The sequence below is a fragment of the Cupressus sempervirens genome, chromosome 4 (genome assembly GCF_028749045.1).
Source record: "Cupressus sempervirens isolate cs-2001-9-10 chromosome 4, ASM2874904v1, whole genome shotgun sequence".
NCBI lineage: Eukaryota > Viridiplantae > Streptophyta > Pinopsida > Cupressales > Cupressaceae > Cupressus > Cupressus sempervirens.
In genome coordinates this window covers 140374009-140399112 of record NC_143121.1, presented here as the reverse complement: position 1 = coordinate 140399112, position 25104 = coordinate 140374009, and the positions used below count along the sequence as shown (strand labels likewise).

Here is a 25104-nt window from a genome sequence, read left to right as displayed (position 1 = left end):
ACCTCCTTCATTTTTCTAACTTAAAGATCTTATCAAACCTCTTGCACTTAATTGAAAACATGATTATCTTAGTTTTACATTATGATGCAAAAGTAATTCAAAACACAATTAAAAATGTGAAGGTCAACTTGGTCATCAAGGTGCTTCTTGTGGGTAAAAAACAAAATCACATGACATCACTTATGTATCTTCTCCACACAAGTGCATGCTTACACATTGAGGAGTCGATGGAAAAATGATAATTTACTATATCAGAGAGCCACTTTTAATAGATTCCAAGCAATGTACATCATAAGTATACCATACAAAACTGTGGTACAATGGGTAGGCATGACACAACAGATGGTGAGGTTGTAGCAGTATCAACTCTTCATTGACCACTCTGATCACATTATCATGTTCTTTGACCAAAGGTCTTGCCTTAGCCTACCACCTCGGATGTTGCATTGGCCTACTCAATGACTCATTCAATTCATGAGTGTAATGCATTTTGTTATTATGATCCATAAGATTAAATTGCAAATCATTTCTGAATTTCATTGTGTAAGTATATTTGCATCGACATTTCAAATTACAGTGCAATCTATCATCAAGATGAAAGAAAGAAAAGATAATGATCCTAATGATGGATCATGGAGTGTAATCTAATTCACTGTGGAATACACCTGTCAACATAAGTAGTAAACTTGGGAATTAAAATATTGTAAAATTTTGAGGCATTTATAAATAATGCTTATGAATTTGGGAGGCAAAAAATCAAAACACAATTACTAGATCCTCTTCCCTACACAATCATATAAAATCCACCTTACAAAACATCAAGATAATAACGTACAAAGCATTAATATGTTTACGTAAACAATGTGCATAGGCTGTATATATACAAATATCAGTGTCTAGAAATAAAAAGCATTACAATATTCGTAACCAACCATGACAAATCACTGCAACAAAACATTAACATTGATTTTAATTTTCATTTCTATAACATACAATTGTCCTTAATTCTAAAGGAGTTTTTATAATCTGAAGAGAAAGAAAATTCACATAAACAACTCCCTATTTTATATAAATCATATAATGTCAATCACCCTCAATAATAAGGATCCATGGTTTACTTCTATTGTGCATCTACTAATTTGTGGATACAGAACTCTATAAAATAATATAATAATATGCTCGTGTAGAGGATGCAGGACTCACTTTGTGCCCCGACATGACTTCAACCCAAAAATTTGATTCTCTCCAAAATATTCCTTGGATGAGCACCTATAGATCTCTGAGAATGATAGTTGCAAAATGTTGCATCTAGGACTAAAATTAACACTAACAACAGCTCTTAAAAGATTTATCATTCAAAACATCTTGGAATTCACGACTTTTTTCAATTAATGAGAAAAAACACCTCCATACCTTCTAAAGTTGGCGACTTTATATTATTACTGCCATACAAAATAGCAAGGGATAATATCAGGAATCACAATGGTCAATGCACTATCAATGAATGATTTATTTATTTTTGGGATGATTTATTTATTTTTGGGAAACATCAAGTATTATTAATATTGTGCATGCAACATCCAATATTTTAAGCAAGGAATGTTTTGGTCTTGGAAATAAAATTTCCAGTAAATTTCATTAAAACAGTTATATATTGATTCTCCAAGTTACATATATCAACAATATCCAAATGTACTTTCCCAAAACAGAATGAATTGAGGGAAGCATTTGAAATTAATGCCAAATAATTACGTGTCTCATAATTTACACAAATCAAATAAATTTTCTTGCCTTACCCTTATGGCATACCCATTTTACCAAGCTCCAAAGTATCCTGAATCCACCAAATCCAGGCGCAGGAAACAGATTTATGGACGCATGTCCTCTTTTCATTTCCTATTTACCATTAAAAAGAATGTGAGAAAGCTATATGCAATGGACATGGATTTAACTATGAATAAGAGTAGAAGGTAAATGATAAAATGATACCTACCGATATAAACAAATTGCAAGTGCAATGCCATTACAGTTATCTGCTAGAATTTTGGGAGTCCTGATGTCTAGCTGCTTCCTGGAGGTTTTTTAGTGCTTTGTCATGGCTAACAAAACCCATGAACCAGAACTCATGATCATCAACTGTAATTATCTGAATGTATTTCTCTGCAGGGTTCAATCTGTTTGCAGAAGGATTAACGGCCTTAATGTGGCTAAGTGGAACCGTCACCTACTCACATAAATGATGTATCAGTCTGTAACAATCTTTGTGCATAAATGAATTAACACAGGCTCCAGGCCAAAAAACATATAAATAGGAAACAAATTAAATGTACTCCACAAGATAACAACCACCTTGATACAAGAAAACAGTTTGAAACAGACCCAAGTCCAAATTGCCAAAAAGACATCTGATGTGGAATTAGAAGTTGCAACTCTAGTCGTCCATTGTGGACTTCTAGTGTGGATGTGATGTCTATGTGGATTTTAAATTGTGACTCTCAGTGTTCCATTGTGGCCTTCTAGCACGGATGTCTAAGTCGTTATCCATGCGAATGCTCAAAAGGAGCAGAGCGTTGACCCCATTAGTGCTCATAGCAAGCTATCTATTGATCTCATCAAAGGCTGCAAGGAGCCAAGTATTAGTTTCAAGTTGCTCATGCAAGCCATATTTGTTATCTTCTTCAATAAAAAAACAATTTTTAATTCCAAGAAAACGAACATGGAAGATAATAAAGATAGTGTGGTTGATTGATGTTATAACCAATAAGAAATCCTGTCCACTGCATTTAGGGAGAGATTCCAAGCAGTTTCTCACAGCTGACAGAAGGTATTTCTTTGAGATAGCCATATGATACCATTGAGCATGAGTGAAGGAGCTTGTTATCCAATAATACCAGCTAGTCCCAGAGCACTTGAGAAATTCATGTCTGTGATTCTGATGTATTTGTTTGTGAGGGCACTGCACAATTGTGATCCAGTTTTGACCACACAAATAGTGAAAATTGATCCAAGGGTGACATTTATATCACCATATATCTGGTACAAGTTCAATGGATGCTTCAGTTTTAGGAATTAACCATATATCTGCTACAAGTTCAATGGATGCTTCAGTTCTAGGAATTAACTGCCTGAAGCACATGTGCAGATGACAAGGGTACCTTCAAAGGATTCAAACTAGAAGTTTTGTTAGCCTACCAACTACATTCATGTCAACCATGTTTCGAGAAGGTCCTGTGAAGAAGGGTTGTCAAAAATCAGTTACAAATTTAGTTTTTGATCAAAACTTGTTTGAGGCAATCTTCAGACAGTGATTACAGACATTTACTTATACATTATTTTCCAGCTTAATATTTGAACTTGAAGCTCCTCTGATGAGGATATAAGAGCACACAGACCAAATGCTCTTAATACATTATTTTCCAGCTTAATATTTGAACTTGAAGCTACTCTAATGAGGATATAAGAGCACACAGACCAAATGCTCTTAACAATATTCAATAATATTATTGTAAATGAACATTACATTCAGTTGGTATAATCATAATGATAAAACTCTAGCCTATGATGAAGTTAGCATTTAATGTTAGTGCCAATTATTGGTAGTTAAATTAATGGAAAAATAGGGCCAGTTTATACAGCAGCTATGAGCTATGCATATAAGTTAAGGAGTTGTATGAAGCCGATCATCATCTACCCGATTTGTCTCTCTCTCTATTGAACTACTAATCACAGAACTATGCTCTCTGATTTTGTTTTTTATCCTTGTGCATGGCTTATGGTCCTTCCATATTTCTGATAGTCAACAGATATGTTGAAAAGCACAGTGCATCTTGATCTAGGGAACTACAAATGATATGCTGAGACACTCTAGCACCGAGCTATAGTTTCTTTCATGAAGTGTGGATTTTGACCCTTCGACAACCAACCTCAACCCAGCGTGTGTTCACCTATCTTGCCCTCTGCACCATATTCACATGCACGCACCAGCTAGGATTCAAGTATAGGACCTCTACCAGCAAGCTCGAGAGCTCAACCTCAGAGAACCTTTCAATTCTATCAAGAAGTTGAAGAGTTTTGTTTTACCCCTAACGCATATGTTGACCTTCCATTGAGATCATAAATGCAACCTCCTGGTTTTCCCTGTAACTCCAAAGTCAAACATAATCATGCCACAGAACATAAAGTTGCCATGAAAAATGCATCAGGTACAGTTAGATGATAGATAACCAACAGCAGATTACAATTAGAAGCTCTTCATATTCTTCCATAGCCAGTTACAATTCTTTTAAACCATCTACAAACATGAAAAAGGACCACCATGGTGCCAGTAATATGTGACTAGCATCTTTCTGCTGCCATAATATTCACTAGTTTTCAGAAACCGCAACTTGGCAGCAATAAATTAATTTACTGGGTTGAAAAAATGAGACTTGTTTAACAATGTGTAACGTCAAAATGTAGGTTTAGTAAATTCAAGTGCAAGTCATGTCCTGTTATTCTTACCAAGATATATGGTCATGAAAAGACAAACTGGAAATCAGCACAGAACAATGACATTGTAAACAAAGGATTGAAAGCTTAAATTAATACTAAAGATGACAATTCTCTAGAAAGAAGAGAGTTGAGATCTTAATAATACTGAATGTAATAAAGGTGCTGACAATGTGTATTTCGTAATTTGTTCCCACAAGACTGTGCCAACTACCAAGTTAACAATATGGTTATTACCTTCAGGCTCCGGCAGACAATCTACATTGCCACATAGCTTTCCCAACTCTACATACTACTGTTTTTGCATTTGACTATGTTCATGAATATTTATAATAGGGCAAGTACCAAAAAGAAAAATCTCATCATACATGTATTTCATAGTTATACGTCACTGCTATCTTATAATGGTTAGCTACCTGCTCATCTTTACAAACCTGTTTTGCTATCTTTATACTGGTTAACAGTTACAACTTAAGTCCATTAATGTATTACGCTTTCCAGCAGCCTATTTAACCATCCTATTAAAACTACCATATGAGATTATCAACTGCAAAATAGTACCTTATAATAACTCCATTCTGTCTGGCCCGGATAACGATTGTATGCCAGAGGACTGTCACTACAAAAAGCGATCTTCACGGTAGACAAATATAGTGTACCTATAACAGGCCCTGTAGATGTTGATAAATAGCATGCATATGACTTGCGAAGTTGTTCTCCCGGGATAGTATCAAAAGTCTGTCGATAGATCTTTTCATATCCACCTTCAGTTAGAACTCGGGTTCCTTGTGCAATTCTTCCCATGGCTGTGTCTGTAAGACTAGGACCAGTTCTCACTGTTAAGAAGAGACAAAACAAAATACACTTTGGTTATTACAACAACTAGAGAGGAATAGAGATAATTCATAATAGCATAGCTAACTGGACAAATGGTTGTACCAGGATGGCCACACTACTATATGTGAGTAACTGAATAAATGCAGTCACCAGAAAATGTGGGTATGGAGACAGATATGGTTCTCGTCTCCATACCACTTTCCTGGAAATGATATATATTAGAAATTGAAAAACAGATCCTAAATTACAAAAAACTCAGATATTGATCCAAAAGTCTTGAATCTTGTTTTAAAAACTTAAAAGTTTAAAACACAGTGGTCTTATTCATTATACAGAATATACAAAGAGTTGAGTTAAAAGAACAGAGATATTTAAAATATTATTCACCATCATATGTTGTATCAGTTAAAGAGGATTGTGAGCAGTAGGAACCAAAAACTTCCATAGAACAATCAATGAATGCAAAGCAGATCAGCTCCAAAACAGCAGTTCCAAATCACACGAAGAGCAGCTCCAAAACAGGAGAGAACCAATTCCAATCCAGAGCCAAAATACCAGAGGAAGAGAACAGCAACAGCTGAAAGTTGATGCCAAAAGAGACCTTTACACATTAGAAATATGCCATATCTGCCACATTCCAGGATTCAGACTCACCCTCATCAGCCATCTCATCGGCCTCACTGAGAAAATATACTAGAAGTTAATTTGCAAAAATCACTCTATAAGGACCTTGATAACCTTAATCACATATGAATTACCAATTTACTTATAATGACCATATTTGACACATTTAGATTAAGCTTCAAATCTTCAGAGGTCTTCAGGAATCACATCAGATTTATTTAGTCATGGAAAGTCCCAGATAAAGTGGTTAGCCTCAGTATAGTTGTTTGATGAGATTCCCAAATGAACAGCAAACCTCACAATGACTTTTCCATTGTGGAATAGAACTCCACCACCACTAGCAGAACTTGCATTCCTTTTTGAGGCCCCATGAATGAAAGGGAGAAACCAATGGAGAAGAGAAGCAAGTTCAGATGTGAAAATTTTCTTCTTCACATAAATTTAACAGGCAGCATCATTCAAAAAGGCAATAATATTTGAGACGGTAGACAAAAGAGGAGAGAAACGGTTCCTAAAAATTACATCATTTCTGGCTTTCCAGACTCCCCAGAACAGAATCTGCACACGAGTTGCTTCAAAATGACCATGGAAAATGGGCTAAAGTGTGAATTAGATAAAACCTGTCAGTAGCTTCCTAAAAGGAATTAGAGGCAGAGACACCAAGGTAAGCATTTGAGAGAACTAGCTTCCAGATGCCTTTGACATAGGGGCAATGCACAAAGAGGTGATCTCTATGTTCTTTAGCCATTCACAAAAGGCACATCTGCTTGGGCCTCAAATTTAATTGTCTTGATGGTTCCTAGTTACTAGTTTAATTGCTGATTCCTAAACAGAAGCCAAAGCAAGAAGTTGATTCTGAGAATATCCACTTTCTGCCAGATATATCTCCATCTAGACATAAGTGGTGAGGAACCACACAACAATTCATAGCCTTTATTATCTGAGTGATAAAGCCTTTCATACTCCCCAAAATGAGTTTATCTCCATCCAAAGGATCAAGAGGGACTCTTCCCTCCGTTGAAGCAGCAAAGAGGTTCCAATTCTTGAACAAATCTTGGGGAATTCTGAGATCATGAGATCTTGGGGAATTCAGAGGGGCTGAAGAATCGAGCAATAGAGAGAAGGGGGGAGAGAATTAGACCTCAACAAAGCCCTATAATTTAGTCCTCCAAAATTCTGATTTTCCCCCATTTATAGATTTTTTTTGTGCAAAACATTAAGTATTGACAATAAATTATGCTGTGTTGCAAAAGGGCCTTCTTATATTAAGGGGTTATTATCATGGCTTATGATTATATTAGTAGAATACATCACATTCCATACTACCTGAGGTTACTTCTTGCTGAAGATAGTTCCTCCAGTTGAATTTCAGCCATAATAATGCGGGGATGAATCCCGCCACTTTTTGCCCCACGTACCGGAGACGAGGACCCACCAAGGACTTCGAGACCCCGTTCCCCCATCCCCAGCAGTGCCACCAGATTCTGCCACCTCCACCAAGGATGGGGGATGTCTCGGTGTTGACTATTTGTTGATTTGGCTATTTATGTTCAATGTTCGACATTCCAACTCAATGCAATGTTCACATATTTACTCTTTACATCTTTATATCTTATATTGCAATACATCTTTTCATAACTAACATTTTAAGTACCATATTTATAATATATACAACCCATCCCATCCCCAACCACCGTCCCCTCCCCCTGTCCCAAACACTTGTCCCCCCATTCCGCCATTCCCCTGGCCCCCAGGGCAGTGTAACTATGATTTCAGCTAATTTGTGCAGAATTGAGTGGACCAATATTTAAGTCCTGATGTAAGATATATAAGACACCAGCATTCAAGAAACGTCATTCACAAACCCATAATGTGACTCACATGTTAATCCTTTTTCATTTGCACTATGAAACCAGAGTTTGCTTGTATGGGATTAGGTTGCTTAAAAATATGAAAAGAACTGGGAAAAACAAATCACTTTAAATGCAAATGAGGCACAAGCATGTCCAAGATTGTAGCTGAAACATCAGAGTTAAAAAGGTAATAGGGCACTGTTGATGTGAGTTTTATACCCTTACAACATGCAAGATAGAATACCCATGGTTTCAAGATGAAACAACAAATACTGAATTCTCTCTTGAATAAAGACTCCACTTATGCTAAAGATTACAGTAAAAGATCATAAAGGTGACTCCAAGGTTCTTTCTTAATTGTGGATACTAGCTCGGTCATAATAATGTGATATGTTGGCATCATGAGGGGACTTGCACTAGTTCACTAGGGCTTTATCAACTTGCACTTTGAATAATATGGCTTCACAATGTGCAGTGAAAATTTTACAACTCCCAACTTACGACAGAAATGCAATGGATTTAAGATTTTAAACTTATGACTCTAAACTGTTTTACTTCAAGGCAAGGATGCAAGGAATTGTGATATCCTTGGACTACTGGATGCAGTCTTGTCATCAACTAAACTCACCTAGTGCAATCTTCTAAGGTGTATTCGAAGGTGTTCAAATTACTGCCATTTCATCAAATCCATCTATAGATGCAAATCAATGAGCAAGTACCAATTGAAGTTAAATTCATAATATTGTCACTAAACCAAGGCAAGACTTACAATCAGTAAGCAGCTAATGGTTTGGTCTATAACCAAGTCAAACAAGTATGCATTCATGATTACTTTTATCTAACTAAACTACTCAAAGAATTTTCTAACTAAACACTTGAAATCAAATACATTCAAGTGAGGAATGTAGATCACAATGCAATACTCCAAAAAGATCAAAAGTATTCACCATGCAAAACACAAAAATGAAGATAAAAGAAAACTTGATTGTACATTTGCAACAATTCTTCAACAGCCTCCTTTACAAATGAGAGGAGTGGGATATGTTCAGCCTTTAGGTGAACAAGAAAGAAACATATAACTTAACAAAGTAAAATTTTATTCATTCCGTACATAATAATGTTCAATACCAACATGATGCCAATTACATAAGTGTATGCCACATTTATAACACCCGACACGGTGCCAATGAAACGGCACAACCATGCTCATACCCGTAACTGTCTAACTAACTAGTTTGTTGGACAACATCATCCTCCCCAAAAAAGAAAAGTCATCTCCTAGTGACACAAAACTAAGAAAATTAGGAGACAACATACAAATATAGAACAAACATAGACTAGGGAGGAGGTTGCATCCCTGAAGTGTTCAGCAGCTGACGCAACTCGTAAACGGTAAACCTAATCGTTGTGTATGCATAAGTCTTTCTACATCCATGTGTTAACTTCCAAAGCCTCCTTCAGTAGAAGTGCTGCCTCTATAGCTTGAGTCTGGGCAGCTTGCAATCCTTTTTCAGCCTTCTCCTTGTCCTGTAAGAGCATTGCTCGCTCTGCTACCCACGTTGCCTGTTGACTAGCCAACTCAACAGCTAGCTCCTCTCGAGCCTTTGCCTTGACTTCCCTGGACCTCGCAACTACAACCCTCTCTGCTTCTTTATATGCCTTTGCACACCGATGAGCATAGTAGATGACTTTATACACCCCTACTATCTCATGACAAAGCTTCTCCATAGCAGTGTTGCACAGTCCCAACTCAGGCTTTGTAGTCCAATCAGACAACATCTCTGGTGTTTCCATGGCTGGCCATCCTCTGGCCTCAAAGCAAGAGCGAAAATGCTTCGGACAACCCCTCTGGATATAGGCTCGGACCAACTGCAACTCCCTTCTATGGGTCAAAGCATGCTGCCCAATAATTCAACCTCTCTCTAGCACAACCTCCATGGCTCTAATGTATGCCATGGATCTCTCCTCATCCGACCCATTTCAGTCTGTCCTCAGTGTTGGCATCCTGCTCCACATCCATCTCTATATCCATCTCTGCCCCTTTTGTGGCAGCGACGTCCACCTCCGGTACAGCCTCCTCATCTTCGAGCGCATCCTCGGACTATGGTGCTCTTGACTCTTGTGGCACTAGAATGGCAACTACTCCTATGAATACCTCTCTCCGCCTTGGGGATTGAACGTAGGAAACGACATCTACAGAAATGAGTCGAAACTGCTGTCTCAAGAATGCATTGGCTAAAGAATGCACTGCATATAGGACTCCCAATTACTGTGAACTAAGAAGATTAAACAAGAATTAATGACCCAGATTTACTCTAAGAAAACCCTAATTAGGGCCACCATAAATAGCCAATGAGAATAAAACACCACAAAATAAGCCAATAAGAAAATTCAATTGCATGAGAACTAATAAGAAAAAAGCTTAGTTGCAAATTCGTGAAACGAATCCGATTCGGGTATGTGAATCAAATCTGTAGTTCGTGGAGGATTCGTGTATATATAAATATATGTGTGTGTGTATGCATTATATATACTAAAAAATAAGATAAATATACATAATTCTAAAACTATGAGAGAGCAAAATAGAGAGCAAATGAACTTGCATAATGAATAAAAGGGTCATTTTTAGGGTTTAGATTTATTTTTTTAAATTAAAAAATTAAGTTGCCCCCACCTTTTTATGTTTTTTTTTCTTCCTTGGCTGTGGATCCACGCACGGATACAAATTTGGCCTGTTACTCGCAAATCTAGTAACAAAGGAAAAAAGGAGGCCTAGTCATTGTACAACTCATCATCTGAAAGATGCACCCTCTTATCCTTCGTAGGAAAACTCAATAAACTTAAACATGATTCCTTCAAGTTCACCCATGGTAATACTAGGTAGGTTTCTATGCTACTGGTCAATGACCTCTAACTTCTCCATGAAGGTATCAAGTATGTTGTCCCAATCTATAGTATGCTTTTGCAAATCATCAATCGAAATCATTAGGGGAAAAAAATAATTTAACTAATTCTTCTCAATAGAGCCTATATCCCTAAAGAAGACTGATTCCATCTCTTCTTTTAACTTCTCCAAATTCAACTAACTAAAAGCATCAATGTCAAGCTCAAGTAATTCCTTGACTGCAACAAGGACTTTCAAATGTATCTCAAGGAAAGGACCCTCAATATCAAGACAATCAACATTTGCATGCTCAAATGTAAACCTCACAGATAAAGAACGATAGCAATGACCAAAATCATATGCACTTCCTCTCTCAAGTTATCCTCTTTGGATCAAAATTGGTACAAGAACACTCTTCAATGCCTTAACACCTTGTCTCTGATTGGCTGAAATTCTTTCCGTGTCTCCTCTAATCCTTGGACCTTATCTATCAACAATGTAGCCCTCCCATGTGCTTGGACCATCCTCTATGTGTTTCCTAAAATCACTAACCCATTCCCTTACCTCCTATTAAGTGTTCCTCGTCACATCATTAGTATCATGTGGCTCTTGAAAAGTGGGGACAAATGGAACAAGTGCAACACTCTCATGTCCTTATGGATTCATGTGTTAATTTATGTACTCCCACAACATAATATTCTCCAATTATGGCATTTCTTTCTTCTTTTCCAACTTATCCATTATGTACTCAATTTGCATCTATAGTATCTCTCAATTAATTCATGTTTCTTAGTAATTTGCATAATATCAAATAAGGTGATGTAGTAGTCATTTAAAGTGATCCCATCTCTAATCTTGTCACCAACTAGGACAACCATGTGCAAAGTGTGAGATCCTAATGCATCTCTAGTAATCTTATGGATTTTCTTCACCTATCTAGGTTCCTTCATTTTGCCAATCATGTTCACGAATGTGTCAATGTCATCCATTGGGAGTACTTCCTCAACTCTTCTCCTTTTCTTCGTGCTCTCCCTCAACTGATTAGGAATCTTAGACAAATCCATGTTGTCATCTAGCTGCTCATCCTCAATAAGTCATTTGAAAGCAGAAATGATCTCATCATAAACCTCATGTGTGGAGGCTAGGTTGTCTCATAGCATCTCCAAAATCAACTACCAATTGCACAATAGGAGAAGTTGGCAATATCTTTGTCCCATGTTGTACTAATTGTGTGGATGAAGCTACTCCTTAATCCTCTTGAGGTAGAATTTTTGAATCTCCACCTTGTTTTCTCTGCTCCTTATCCTACATCTCTACTTCCTTTTGATGAACTAGTAGTGGAATCAGATATGGTAGACATGTGCCTTTTAATTCTGAATTCATTGCTAGTAGTCATAAAGTGTTGACAGTCATTTCATCTCCTTTTGAAGAGTCCTCATTTTGCATCCTTTTGTGCATGAAGGAAATACCTTGTTTTCTCAACTTGTTTATTTGTTTGTCAACCCATGCTCTTGATCTCTCCATCACCTCCCTCATCAAGATGCCCAATTCTATATGCTCATCACTCTATGACCAATTAGGTGGCCAGACTGACTAGTCTTTTTCATGTTCATAATGGGGGTGAATATGATTTTTATCATCTCTGAATTGATTAGGAACAAGGAAAATGCAACACTTCCGCATGAAATCTAATGACACCCTAGACCACATCTTTCTACTTATAACATATTCATCCACAAAATTTGCCCACTAGTCCTCAATGTCTATCTTATGCCTATTTTGCTTTCCCTAATTATTGTGGATTTCCAAGAATGGACCAAATTTTAACCTTGCCTTGTAGCTTCCAAACTGATTAAACTGCAATTTCATATTACCTATCTTTGTTGCCTATGGTGAAGGACATGTCTCAAGCATTTTCCCTAATGTGCTAGAGGAAGGCATACCCTCTTTATGTTTGTCCTTTTGTATGTTATCAAACCACTATCTAACCACCTCTGGCAACACCATATTATTTGTAGAGTACTTTGGAAGTATGTAAGGTTCTAAAGAAAATCCATGGATCCTTTGATAAGTGAATGTAGGGAACTATATGTGCCAATATTCATATTTCTCAATCAATGTCATAGCCTACTTGGATAACCTCCTATGTAGTCCAGTTGATTTCAAGGATGAGTACAATGATATGATTTTTATGCTGAATAGGGTCATGGGAACACTCCAAGGAGCTATTTTCGGAATTTGGATGTTTTACTTCATAGAGGAAGTGTCAACAAGAACTGTGACGATTAATTTGGCCAAGAAGATTAGTGATAACTTAGGCACCTAGTTAAGGAACTTCAAAGAAAAGGACATTCTATATTAATTCCTATGTGATCTATTTGTTGGCAAGAAACATTGAGTATCCAAGTTTATATGCAAGCGTATGGTAGGAAATGATGCGGGATCACATAGGAATTAATATAGAATGTCCTTTTCTTTGAAGCTCCTTAACCAGGTGCCTAAGTTATCACTAATCTTCTTATAGTGAGTGTTAATCAAGATAAAAAATCATGCACCTTGAATTGTCCCTCATCATTTCCTACCATACCCTTGCATATAAACTTGGATACTCAATGTTTCTTGCCAACGGGATAGATCACATAGGAATTAATATAGAATGTCCTTTTCTTTGAAGTTCCTTAACTAGGTGCCTAAGTTATCACTAATCTTCTTGGCCAAATTAATCGTCACAGTTCTTGCTAACACTTCCTCTATGAAGTAAAACATCCAAATTCCGAAAATAGCTCCTTGGAGTGTTCCCATGACCCTATTCAGCATAAAAATCATATCATTGTACTCATCCTTGAAATCAGCACTTACAAGTTTCCTAGGTAGCTTAGAATGATACTACAAGCTTCTTAAGTAGCTTAGAATTATACTTCCTGGGTTTGCTAATCCAACTCTTATTGATGACGTCCATGCAAGCTTTAGGTCTCTTCTCAAACAATGTTTGTGCCTCTTCCTTAGTCCTTATCCACATCCTTGGGTAAAATGGAAGTCTCTCACTACCTCTTCTCTTAGGAATGCCAACACCTTTCCTTTAAATTTAGAAGTCCTAGATTCTAAATCATAAAGCCTTGTAGACTCCGCCAAGAGCTTTCTACATTGGAAAGTTGATTGGAATCCAATGGCATGGTAAATGCCACATTTCATTATGTTGACTGTCATGAGGGAAGGTAAATGGTTCTTTGTTACAAATATCCTTCGCTTCATCATGTCCAAGTGTTCCATGTTAGTATCCACAACCTTCTTCCACTTGAAGAATATCAGGGACTCGGACTAGAACCCCCTTTGATAACTTCTTTAACAACACCTTCCTCGCTGCTATCCCTTTGTTTTCCACCATGTCCTTGTTCAAAGCTCAAAGTTAAAATAGCTTAAGGGATTTAAATAAAGGGACCAATTTCAGACTTCTAAATCTTCAATTCAATTCTAAGACTTAGAAATGTGCACTTATTGGCTGCAAATGAAACGTGGACTTGAACAAAGTCTAAAGACAATGCACTAAATGACTGAATTAATACTTAAATGCTTTGAATCCACAAAGAAAATCAGATTCTTGAAATCATCAATTCCTCAAGACAATGTCTGAAAACTAAGTCACATAATTCTTTCTTTTCATATCCTTGGCTCTCTCATCCTGCTGATGGATCACAGAGTGATGCAAAACGTTGATGATAAAAAAATATACACAACCCAGAAACCAATTTGTACGCAAGTCTAAAGACTTAGTTTGCAGACTAAGTCTACAACTAGTATAATTAAACTTAAAGATCTTGTGAATCACAGTTTTAGATGACCGAAAATTAACTTTAACATGTAAATATCACACCTTGTCATAAAATATAAGTTCTGATTTTCTGAGGACTGCATATAATAAGTCTAAAAATGTTCCTCAATCAGTCTTAACACCATGAAAAATGCACTTCAATTGATGACTAACGGTTCCAACATTAGTTTGAAGTCATATTATGAGCCAAACATAAGAGACAAATCACTTTTTACCATAATGTGAAATTCTGATTGCTGAAGACAAACTTTGAAACATACCTTCCTTGGATGATTTTGCCCTAGAGAAGATAGTGATTTGATGCAAGATTTATCCCCCAACACTCAGCAATAAATTCTAGACTGATTGGACAAGTTATGAATTTATTATTATTTTTTTTCAAAAAATCACCCCTGTTGTGAGAAATTCCAGGCTTAGTCTGAAAATTGATGCTCCTTTAGCTTGGTCGTGGTCTTGGAATTCAGACTTTATCCCTTTGAGTGTCTGCAATGATTTGAAATGAGGATTTATGTCTTAATAATTTTTCTATGGATTTTCAAAAAGAAAACAAATCCCAGATTTTTAAGTCTGCAGACATCACACTTGTAGCCCTCTTGGTGCCCCAATTTGGTCGTGAAACTCAGATTTTTGCCCTCTAATGAGCCTGCAACAAGCCTTCATGCGATTTGGTGACTTAAATAATTCTAATGATTTTTTGTAAAAACTCAAACCCTACAGGAGGAGTTTCCGATTTAAATCAGAAAACATTCATGCCTCCCATCAACTCCTCACTTCAGTGCAGACCATGATCTTGGAAAAAAGAATCTGATTTTTTCTTCACAATTTCTTTGCAATCTGATTTCTTTGGCCACCTCTGATATTTCCTTCTTGCTGGGTATATGAATATAATATTGAAACTTCTGTATATTTTTTTTTAATTGATTTCCCTTGCATTTTATTAAATTTCATTTCATATCTTCATCAAGGGATAATTCGACCTTCATGTGGATAATCTTTTGTTTGTTTCATTTCCCAAGTCGTTTCAATATCAACCCCGAAAGCAAAGTTTGAGCTTCATGTGGACTTCATTTACAATATTCCCTTATCCATGAAAGAAAGTTGACCTTAATGTGGATATAATTCCCCCTCCACACTTAGCATTTTATACCTTGATTCATCCACAAAGGGAAAATTTGATCTTCATCTAGAGTCTAGACCCTTATTTGTGTCATTTTCATTATCCATGAGGGGAAAATAACCCCTATAAGCATGGTTATAATTTCCCATACTTTAACATTTTTCATTCATCCATAATAGCCTCAAAAGGAAAATAAGTTCTCATCTGGACTTGGGGAGATTTCATGTTCATCTAAACAAAGGGGAATTCTTCTTCCATTGCAATTTTCCTAACTTAGGAGCTCGAAAATATTCTCTGTGTTGGATAGTGGAAAAATCATCTTCATTGAGACAAAGGGGAAAATCCATGTCCATAAGGACTTGGTAATTCCCTTAAAAATTTCTAAGTACAAAGTCCAATGGGAAAATCGATCCACATCTGCTCTTAACTTTGTTCCTTATTCTTGATTTCTAGAAGGGGAAAATCAACCCTTATCTAGGTAAATCAGTCCCAGCACTTAGTTTTCTTTCACAAATGTCTCCTCATGAGTCAGAAACTCACTTGGATAGGGATTTTCATGATTTTTCAAGGGAAATTCTATTTCTATTGGGATTTGTGCATCTTACGAGTGAAATTCTATATCCATTTGGACTACATGTATTTTTGGAGTGGAAATTTTATTTTCATTCGTATAAAGTGCATTTTAGTAGTGAAAGTTCTATATAAATTAGGACTACATGCATTATTATAGGGAAAGTTTTAATTTCATAAGGATTTCGCATGTTTTAAGTATGGAAAGTTAATTTTAATAATAAAAATTGAAGCCCTTATGTATAAATTTTAAAATGTCTTTATAATGCATTCTGGACTATTTGACTAGCCCAAGTATTAATGCAGTTAGGCATTTTAACTTAACCACCACAACTTGTCCCAGTTTAACCTTAATCTTGACACTCCTACTTGCACTTGCAACCTGATCACTAAACCACTCCTTAACTTTTTGATCTCTGGACCGTCACCTCAACTGCCCAAACCTAACAAATATGAGTGAAAAGGGGGGTCCCCATTTGCAATAGAGTGATGTTGTGAAAAACTCACAACATGCACCTATATAATTATCTCCAAGAAACAATGGTTTGCCACCTTGTCTTTTTCTCAAAAGAAATGTTAACTTTCCTCCCAAATTAATTTTTCGTTCAAATTTTGTCAAACAAACTATATACAAAGGATACAGAACAAACTAGATAGCAAATAATTGTTTAATTTGTCCCACGTGATATTCATATCTATGGAACTTAAGGCCCCTTTGAAATAGCAACTATGGCCCCCGCTATTTTTGGATTTTTTCCATATTTTTAATTTGCAATTTCATAACAGTGACTAGGTTCCAGAGGGAATGGGTTAAGAAACCAAACTGTGATGATGGAATACAGAGAACCTAGATCACTCGGGCATAATCACAATGAGAAAAAATAAACATGGCAATTTTGAATCAGATTAATGAATTGCCATACAAGCTCAGAGGCAGTGTGGATGATCTGAAGCAGCAAGCGAGTCAAAAATCTGAATGAAGAATCATGCTGATCACAGTTCTTCTATTGTTGGCTTAACTTTTGATGTCTACAAGTACAGGCTAGGCTGATGCTTGCTTCAATAGTTCGTCATTCTGTTGATTTTTTCAGTTCTGTATTTAAAACAGAATAACAGCACTTTTGTTATGCATAATTCTCAACATACTTGTTTTCCTGGTGTTGACATATTCTATATCGCTTTTCTCAATCATCACATCACTTCCTATAGATTTTATCCTCTTCCCTGGGAACTTAATCAGATATAGCAGAACTTGCTTTGCACAGCATGAAAAAATACAAATTAGAGTTAGTGCACGTGTGTGTTAGCAAGAATATTGATTTGGATTCTGCTTTCCAATTTTACTGTCCATTCTACTATCAATGAATTTAAGCCATGAATTTATCAAATCAGACCCTCAGAAATCCCTCACTTGGATACCTGACAGCAATTAAATGTGATCTCCTTTTCAGTTTATTACTGTGATTTGCTTACTAGATCAGACCAACTGTTAGAAATGGCTTTAGACATAAAAAATCAACACACTGAAATTTGCAAAAGATGGAAGCTGGTTCAACTACCCTTAGAAAGCACAATATATGAAAGTTGACACAAGATTTATGAGACACATACAATGATGCCAAATGTTGCCAGCAAAGTTTTCCACATTCTTCAATGTGCCATCAAATACCTTGCCCCACTTGTTGAAAACATTCTGAATCATGTCCATAGGACCTGCAAAAAAAACTTAAAATTAAAAAGGCCTTATTCCATCGGCAAAAGTCAGGTATTAAGTAAACCATGATAAACACAAGTATATATAAGTTCATGTTGTGCTATTCATATGGACCTGGCCAATGCTTGATCAGTAGCCCCAAGGTTTTGGCTAAACCAAAACAGTCTGGACTGAATCCCAGACCCCTCAAGGAAGAACCAGAAAATGAAAAATATAAAGGTGTCAAAATGTTTTAGCGCTCATGAAGAAAACATATGATTACAAGGTCTAATCAGACTGCAAGATTTCATTTGGCAAATCTTAAGTCTAATAAAGGTTTCTGCCATTCCCCAAATTATATCATATCCTGAAATATTATCTTGTCATACTCAATTTGATTTTGCCATTACATGATTATCTTAGTAAACAGAATTTATAATTTTACTATCTTCTGAAATTTTCATTTTGGAAAAATTTCTGCACCTTTATGCATTTTATTTTGGAGAGCAAGTTGTATGAATTTAAATCAACTAAAAATATATTACATCAACAAATCCTCTTGTACTGGTCACATAGATTTGAAGAAAAAATCAACTCAAAGATGCAGAATAAAATTCTCAAACATATTTTTGAACCTGAATTGCTCAGAAGGATTGCTTGATAATGGTTTTGGTGGGGGAACAGGCTGACGTGTGCGAAAAAAATTGATTTTCAAGTTAAAGCCTCGTTAATCTTAATTTGGATCATCCTGCGAAAGGAAGTCCACTATTGAGGATCTGCAGAACTGATGATGGACAACCTCTGTTAATGTTTTTAATCCACTTGGAACTGAATACAAATAGTCTGGCAGAAGCAATGACTTTCTTAGACAAAAATAGAACCGTACAAGAAAAACAAATGACAGAAATGTTGAACAGAAGGGGACTCAATGCAATTACAAAAGCAATACGTGCAGTGACAGGCCAATTAACAATGTCAATCAGGAATAAAACGAAAAATGTAATTCCAAATCTCGTACGAACATATCGGGAGGACAGGAATTATGGCTGCAAATCATGTAAACAATTAAGAGATTGAAAAATTAGGCAAGATAGTGTATACTCGTCATGTCCCTCTATCACATTTAAATTAACATCAAAGTACTCTGCCATAAAAGGAAAGTCGGATCTTCATTAAGAGCTATAAAATTCAGAATCTATGTAGAGACTTATGCAGATTAAATAATGGGCTATGTGTGCACCAAATGGTATATTTTCATGAATAAATAGAGAAAAAGGGTGTCATAGAAAAATGATGAAAGGCACTAGCCTTTAGTTTAACATTCTTGGATTTGAATTAAAGAGATTTACTTAATTCGTTTATTTTGAAATTCGCTTCAATCATATTTCTCCAGGTTTGTTAGCTAACACTAAATGGTGATTGTCGTCGGGCCAAATAAACTTTTCTCTATAGCTTTAGCCAAAAGGAAAAGAAAAAAGCCGAAATAACGAATAAATGAAAACACTGCATTTTCTTTTTGTTGGAAAAATGTAATTCGCAGAAGAAACCCCTAAATACTTACTCTTTCCAGAGGATCCAGGGGCTGGAGTTGTTGCTACATAAGGATTGCTCTGTGAAGGCGTGGTCTGCTGATAAGTAACAGTGCCTGTGACAGCATGAGGGGGTCCTGAATATTGCATATACTGTTGATGTTGTGTTGTCCCGCTCTGTACTGCAGACGGAGTTGCATCTTGTGCAACCCAGTTGGCTGCCTGCTGATTTACAGGATGTATGCTTGGATTTGCAGGGGTTCCCATCACCCATGTGCCCCATCTGCCCTCTTCATTTCCTGAGGAAGTTTGCGGATACTTGCTCATTGTTAGTAGGAGGGACTATGTCTCTGCAAACAGTTAGGATCGTTCAATGCTTCTATGGATTCCTGGATTGGGTTCAATTCCTGATAAATGTGGAGATCAAGCTGGCAGAAATGAGAAAGTGGTTATCCTATTCTTGGCCTGTGAGAAAAAGAATGAAAACCAGAAAGAAAAGGAAAAAGTTACTTTACTAGAAAGAGCGTCAGCATAGGATCCTTACAATCTTCCGGAGTCTTCGTTATGTTTCATTATTTAATGGAAAGAAAATATGATTGAGGGTTACTGAAGCAATTTAGTACGATTGGGTTAATGGAAATTTAAAAAGCGTATTAGGTGCTCCAACGCACATACGGGGAGAGTATTTGGGCTCGATGTACGTAGCGGGACGTTCTATATTCAATTTTGTAATTGGCGATTTAGATTCTAGGGTGCAGTTCCATTTCTTAAAACGAGCGACACAATGTGTCATAGTTTGGCATAATGGTTGTAGATGAGTGGGAATAAGGTTAAATATTTCTAAATTAACATTGTGAATATATTAATTTTCACCTAAAAATGTACTTGTGATTTGATAGGATGATTCATATTTTGTTGTTAAATTCTCATTTTAGAAATGCACCATTGAAGTGAACTGATAGGATGGCTCATATTTGGTTAATAAGTTTTTGTGTTATATTTTCATATCTTTGGGCATATAAGCGCAAGAATAAAAGGCCAAAGTCCCCAATATGACAATAAGTACTTAATATCATATTACAATCAATACACATGTTTTACACAAATTTGCGCCTTTTATATTGACAACTTAAAATATGTGCAATGAGGAAAGATATCCATACCAATATTTGAATTATAGAACTTCAAGAAATGATGAAACATTTGGAATATCACATTATATGTTTAAGCATGTTATGCATGCTATTGGAGAACCATAAGTAGTTGGAAAAACTCCCCCAACTATGTATTATTCTCAACTTGATTATCAAATGGAAGTCACACAATTTTTAATCATTAGATAAAGATAAATAGTAGTATAAAACAATAACAATATAAACATATACGCAAAGAAAAAAATGATAGATAATATAGAGGAGGAAGAGGTAGAGAGATAAAGTAGCAAGATAGAGTGATATCAACATAAGTCATGTGAGAGAGAGAGAGAATTAAATATAATTATTTTTCTTAATAAAACAAATAGTCAAATTAAAATCATGATTATAATAAAAAATTAAAATATATTATATTTTAATTAATGACACTAAGAATTTAATTTTTATATTAAAACTCGCATTTGTATAAGAAAAAATGAAATGTATTGAAATATAAAAATATTTTATAAGCACTATTTAATGTTTTGTATTTCTAAAATTTTATAAAATTAAGTAATTTTTTATTATGGAATAATATCTATATAATTTAATATGTACATTTGTAAATAATAAATAGATGTAATACATATAAATTCGATGTGGATGAATAAATATGATGTAATAAATAAGAAATAGAATATAACTATTTAATTTTAATGCATAGTTTATAAAAACTTAATAATAATTTATATATCTTTTAGAATTGAATTATTTCTTTTTTGTGGTTATTTCATTTAGTATGTTTTTTTGATGTAAAATATAATTATTATTTTAATAGTATAATATATATTTAATTTTTAAATATATTTAAACTAAATGATACATTGTTTAAATGAAAAAATATTATTAATAATAAATGATATAATTTATAAATTATAACACTTATCAATTATACATATTACAAACACTATTATAAAATATAATTAAAAATAATATTATTTAATTTATTTTTATAAGAGCAAAATAATAGTAATAATTTAACTACTTTTATAAAAAAATCAAAATTTTTTTTAAAAATTAGAAAATTCAAATATAAAGATATAGCATATTTGAAATTATATTGCTATTGAGAATTAATATTGATTAGATATGTTGTGTGAGGTGGAAGATAAAATGATTGGGAAAAAAAATCTTATCAACTTGTCAAAAATGTGAAAAAGATAAAGTTGTAATTAATGCATTCATTAATGCATGATGAAGTTGTTAGAAAATATTTGTATTTTTGTTGAAGAAAATTAATTTTCTCCCACACCAAAAATAGTATAGACCAATAGAATGAATGAAAAATGTGTTCTATAAAATAATGAAAAATTAGAAAAAGATATAAACATTTGAAGTTTCATATAATCTTTAAAATAATGTGATTTGATTGGTTAGTGTTGATGTCATATTAGCACTGACATGAATGCATAAGTATTCCTGCCATGGTAGGAACTAAAAATCAGCAAGTACTTTAGAAAGTTTTTAGGATTGTTTTGAAATGGGAGGTCCCCTAAATTTTGTAGTAGAGTTATTCTTAAAAAGTTTAAGCACCATAATTTATGGAAGCATGTGGTCTGTGATTTCTTTTATTTTAACATATTCAATTCATTTGCTACATAAATATTTATTTATTGGTAAAAATTACAAATCGGTATATAACTGACAAGTGGCACAAGAAAAGCTTAAGCTAGTGGGGCAATTTCTAGCCCTTGCCTTTTTCCACCCGCTTAAATTTGCCCCCTAAAAAGTAGGAGTTGTTATTTTTGAGGAGAAGATTCCAGTTAATCCTATGGCAAACTATTTTTTGTCCTCATGAGACCACACACTAATCGGAAATAGATCCTGCAACCCCCCTCATGGGACTACACCCTTAGTTTGCAATCTTAAATCATATTTTTTTTAAATAACAATTTGGTGATTTGTCATGTGTTTCTCTCTATTATTCTATGTGTCAACTCAAGTGTGGTCCTTTAAGGGGCCTTAAGCTCTATTTTTAAAGAAGCGAGTGGTCTCATGAACAAAATTATATTTTACAGGTTTATTTAGAATCTTCTCCTAAAAAATAGAAGCCCCTAATTTTTAGGAAGATTGTGAAAAAGGGGTGGGACTGGAAATAGCCCCACTAACTTAAGAATACTTGTTTCAACTTGTCAAACATCTAAATTTTAGATTTTTAGTTAAAATATAGTTTAGAGGAAAATTAATTTGTTAGCTTGTTTTTAATCCATACATTCTTTTATTTTCAGAGCTAAAATTTTGAGCTTAAATATATAGCATAAGTCATGAGACCACCAACCTTAAAATATTCCCTAAAAAATAACAAGTGGCTTCTGTGTAATGTCCCCTCTTTAGTTCGACATGGCATTGATCATGGATTTGCCTATTCCAGACTCTCGTAGGCAAATGGTGTGGAAAGAGAGTCAATTCTGCGGATCAGATAGTCATATCTTGCTCTTGAAGAAGTGTTAAGAGGTTATATTTTATCATTATGTGATATTGGGGCCCACATGTTATAATTTTAATTTGAGTTGCACTTTTTATTTTATAAAATTACTTTATTATAAAAAAGTGCATTATAATGAGAAATTATAAAGGATGTTTCTAGAAGTTCTAGCAACTTCTTAGAAAAGTGAATAAATAGAGGGCTGGGCCTCTCATTTGGACATGCTTGGATTGGAGAACTCTTCTACTTCTTCATTGTGAAGACATTTGTGGACTTTGGATCTGCAAATTATTCGATCTTTGGGAATGAATCACTCCCTTGGATTGGCGACTTTGAGGGTGTGAAATATCACCTGAATTGTTGCATAATTGGAGTTGGTATTCAGCCATCTCATTGGAGCTTATTGAGAATTCGTTGTTAGGGTTTGTTTTTGGTTGGAATAAGGATTTCAGAATTGCCCTATCATTAGAGAAGCATTTGACAAGAGTTTGAAGACAGAATAAGTGCATTTTCAGAATTGGCAAAGCAGGGTTCGGAACCACATAATTGCTCATATCTCCTCAACCCCTTGGAGTTATTTTTTATGATTTTACAGGGTTACTACCTAACCCTAGGCGCCCATTTTCCTTGCATTTGGGGGTCCCAAAACCCTAATATTATTTTATTTCAGCAGTCGTACAGGTACGGCCTGGTACGGCCCTGCTAGTTTGGGCAGAAGCAGCAAATTAAGGACAGTTTGGGGGTGCGGTTGGAGGTCTTCATCAACGATCTGCAGCAAAACATGGTGTTCTTCCATAGTTCTTCAAACTAGGTTCTTGCATTCTGAAATATATGTCAATTTTTGGGTAAATTTGCTGTCATACAATCATTGTAATAATCAGTCCAGAATTGGTAATAAAAATAATTTCAGAATTTATTGCATTGTAATTGAAATATAGTTCAATGGCTTTATATATATTGTAATTCTGTGATTATATTCTGAAAGTATCAAATCTGAAATTACCATATTCTGAATATTGTTACTGTTACACGCCAAGTGTTTGACAAAATTCCTAAGTTCAGTTTGAGGGTTTCTGTGGCCTTTATAGAGAGGGTCATTACATTCTGCTCTATTTTATAGGAAGTTTGTTAGCATAAATGTTGATGGTATTCTTATGAGGGATCTTAGTAGTGTTGGAGACATTATGTAGTGGCCATGTGTTGCATTCATAACAGAGTTTGTCATTGATGTCAACATACTGGTTATTCTATAAAGACTGGTAGAGCAAGAGACAAAGTTTGGCTTCACACAATTCGAGGACTGAAGATCAACTTATGAACATGTAGGATTATATTTTAAAGTATCTCTAGATGCTACAATTAAGAGAGTGTACAGAAATATGAAGACTGGACAAAGTTATCAAGGATTTGGTGAAGGTGGATTGCAGACAATATTTCTAGGAAGTGGGTATTGATGGTTGGATTGTATCTCCTAATAGTGATGGAATCTAGTTGAGTGAACTAAGATAGAGATTGAAGACATGTTGAAGATGTTTTGGTTAATCATGCATATTCAAATGATCAGTGAGTGTGCAGTTATAAAGACTATGAGCCAACAAATTACTTGTAATTGTGAAAAAAGATGTAATGTTGTAATGTAACATGTAATGCAATATCTTAAGTTAGTCATATATTATTATTGTAAATTGGGAAAGCCTCAAGGTCGACTCGACAATTTGTTTTAGGACTTAGTATAAAGGAAATATATTGTCCTTGGTTGTAATCATCAATAAGATTTTTTTTTGTTATGTGAACTTGAGAATGAGATCGAGTGCTAATTTTGTAATTAGTAAGATCATATTGTATTGTGTGATCTTACATGCGAATATCTTTTGGATCAAAGAAGTGATTGGTATAGTTGAGGCACAATGAGCTTGCAAGGAACTGTATTTGGCAAGAGAAGTTGTTGTTAACAACTTGTGTTATTCCATTGAGGATGGTATTAAAGTTGTTTGGACACTGGGTCCTTTTGTCTTCCTTTCAACTTCTAATAGGGTTGACACAACTCCTAATAAGATTGGAA

The 25104-nt window shown here is 35.0% G+C and overlaps 1 protein-coding gene across 3 annotated transcripts; it reads right to left on the bottom strand.

Annotated features, from left to right (window-relative positions):
* Positions 1 to 1602: 1602 nt before the first annotated feature.
* Positions 1603 to 20068, bottom strand: LOC149560341 (GEM-like protein 1). 3 transcript variants are annotated; one of them, XM_089824636.1, is made up of 6 exons: positions 19940 to 20068; positions 19457 to 19831; positions 17814 to 17915; positions 5050 to 5324; positions 1994 to 2224; positions 1603 to 1896 (listed from the first exon to the last, which is right to left on the bottom strand). In XM_089824636.1, the coding sequence occupies exons 2-5, from the start codon at positions 19749 to 19751 to the stop codon at positions 2030 to 2032; spliced, it is 867 nt and encodes a 288-aa protein (XP_089680762.1). In that variant the 5' UTR covers positions 19752 to 19831; positions 19940 to 20068; the 3' UTR covers positions 1603 to 1896; positions 1994 to 2029. The 3 variants fall into 3 exon arrangements, with proteins under 3 accessions (XP_089680762.1, XP_089680761.1, XP_089680763.1); XM_089824635.1 differs by having other exon boundaries at positions 19935 to 20055; XM_089824637.1 differs by having other exon boundaries at positions 19969 to 20032.
* Between the last annotated feature and the right edge of the window lie 5036 nt (positions 20069 to 25104).

Bases quoted from the DNA above. Each gene is read 5' to 3' on its own strand.
- LOC149560341 (XM_089824636.1), bottom strand. From the start codon at position 19,751: ATGAGCAAGTATCCGCAAACTTCCTCAGGAAATGAAGAGGGCAGATGG. The intron at 5,325-17,813 runs GTATGTGTCTCA...TCTTCTTAACAG, and splicing joins TGGCAACATTTGGCATCATT to TGAGAACTGGTCCTAGTCTT. The intron at 2,225-5,049 runs GTACTATTTTGC...TTATGTGAGTAG, and splicing joins CAGAATGGAGTTATTATAAG to GTGACGGTTCCACTTAGCCA.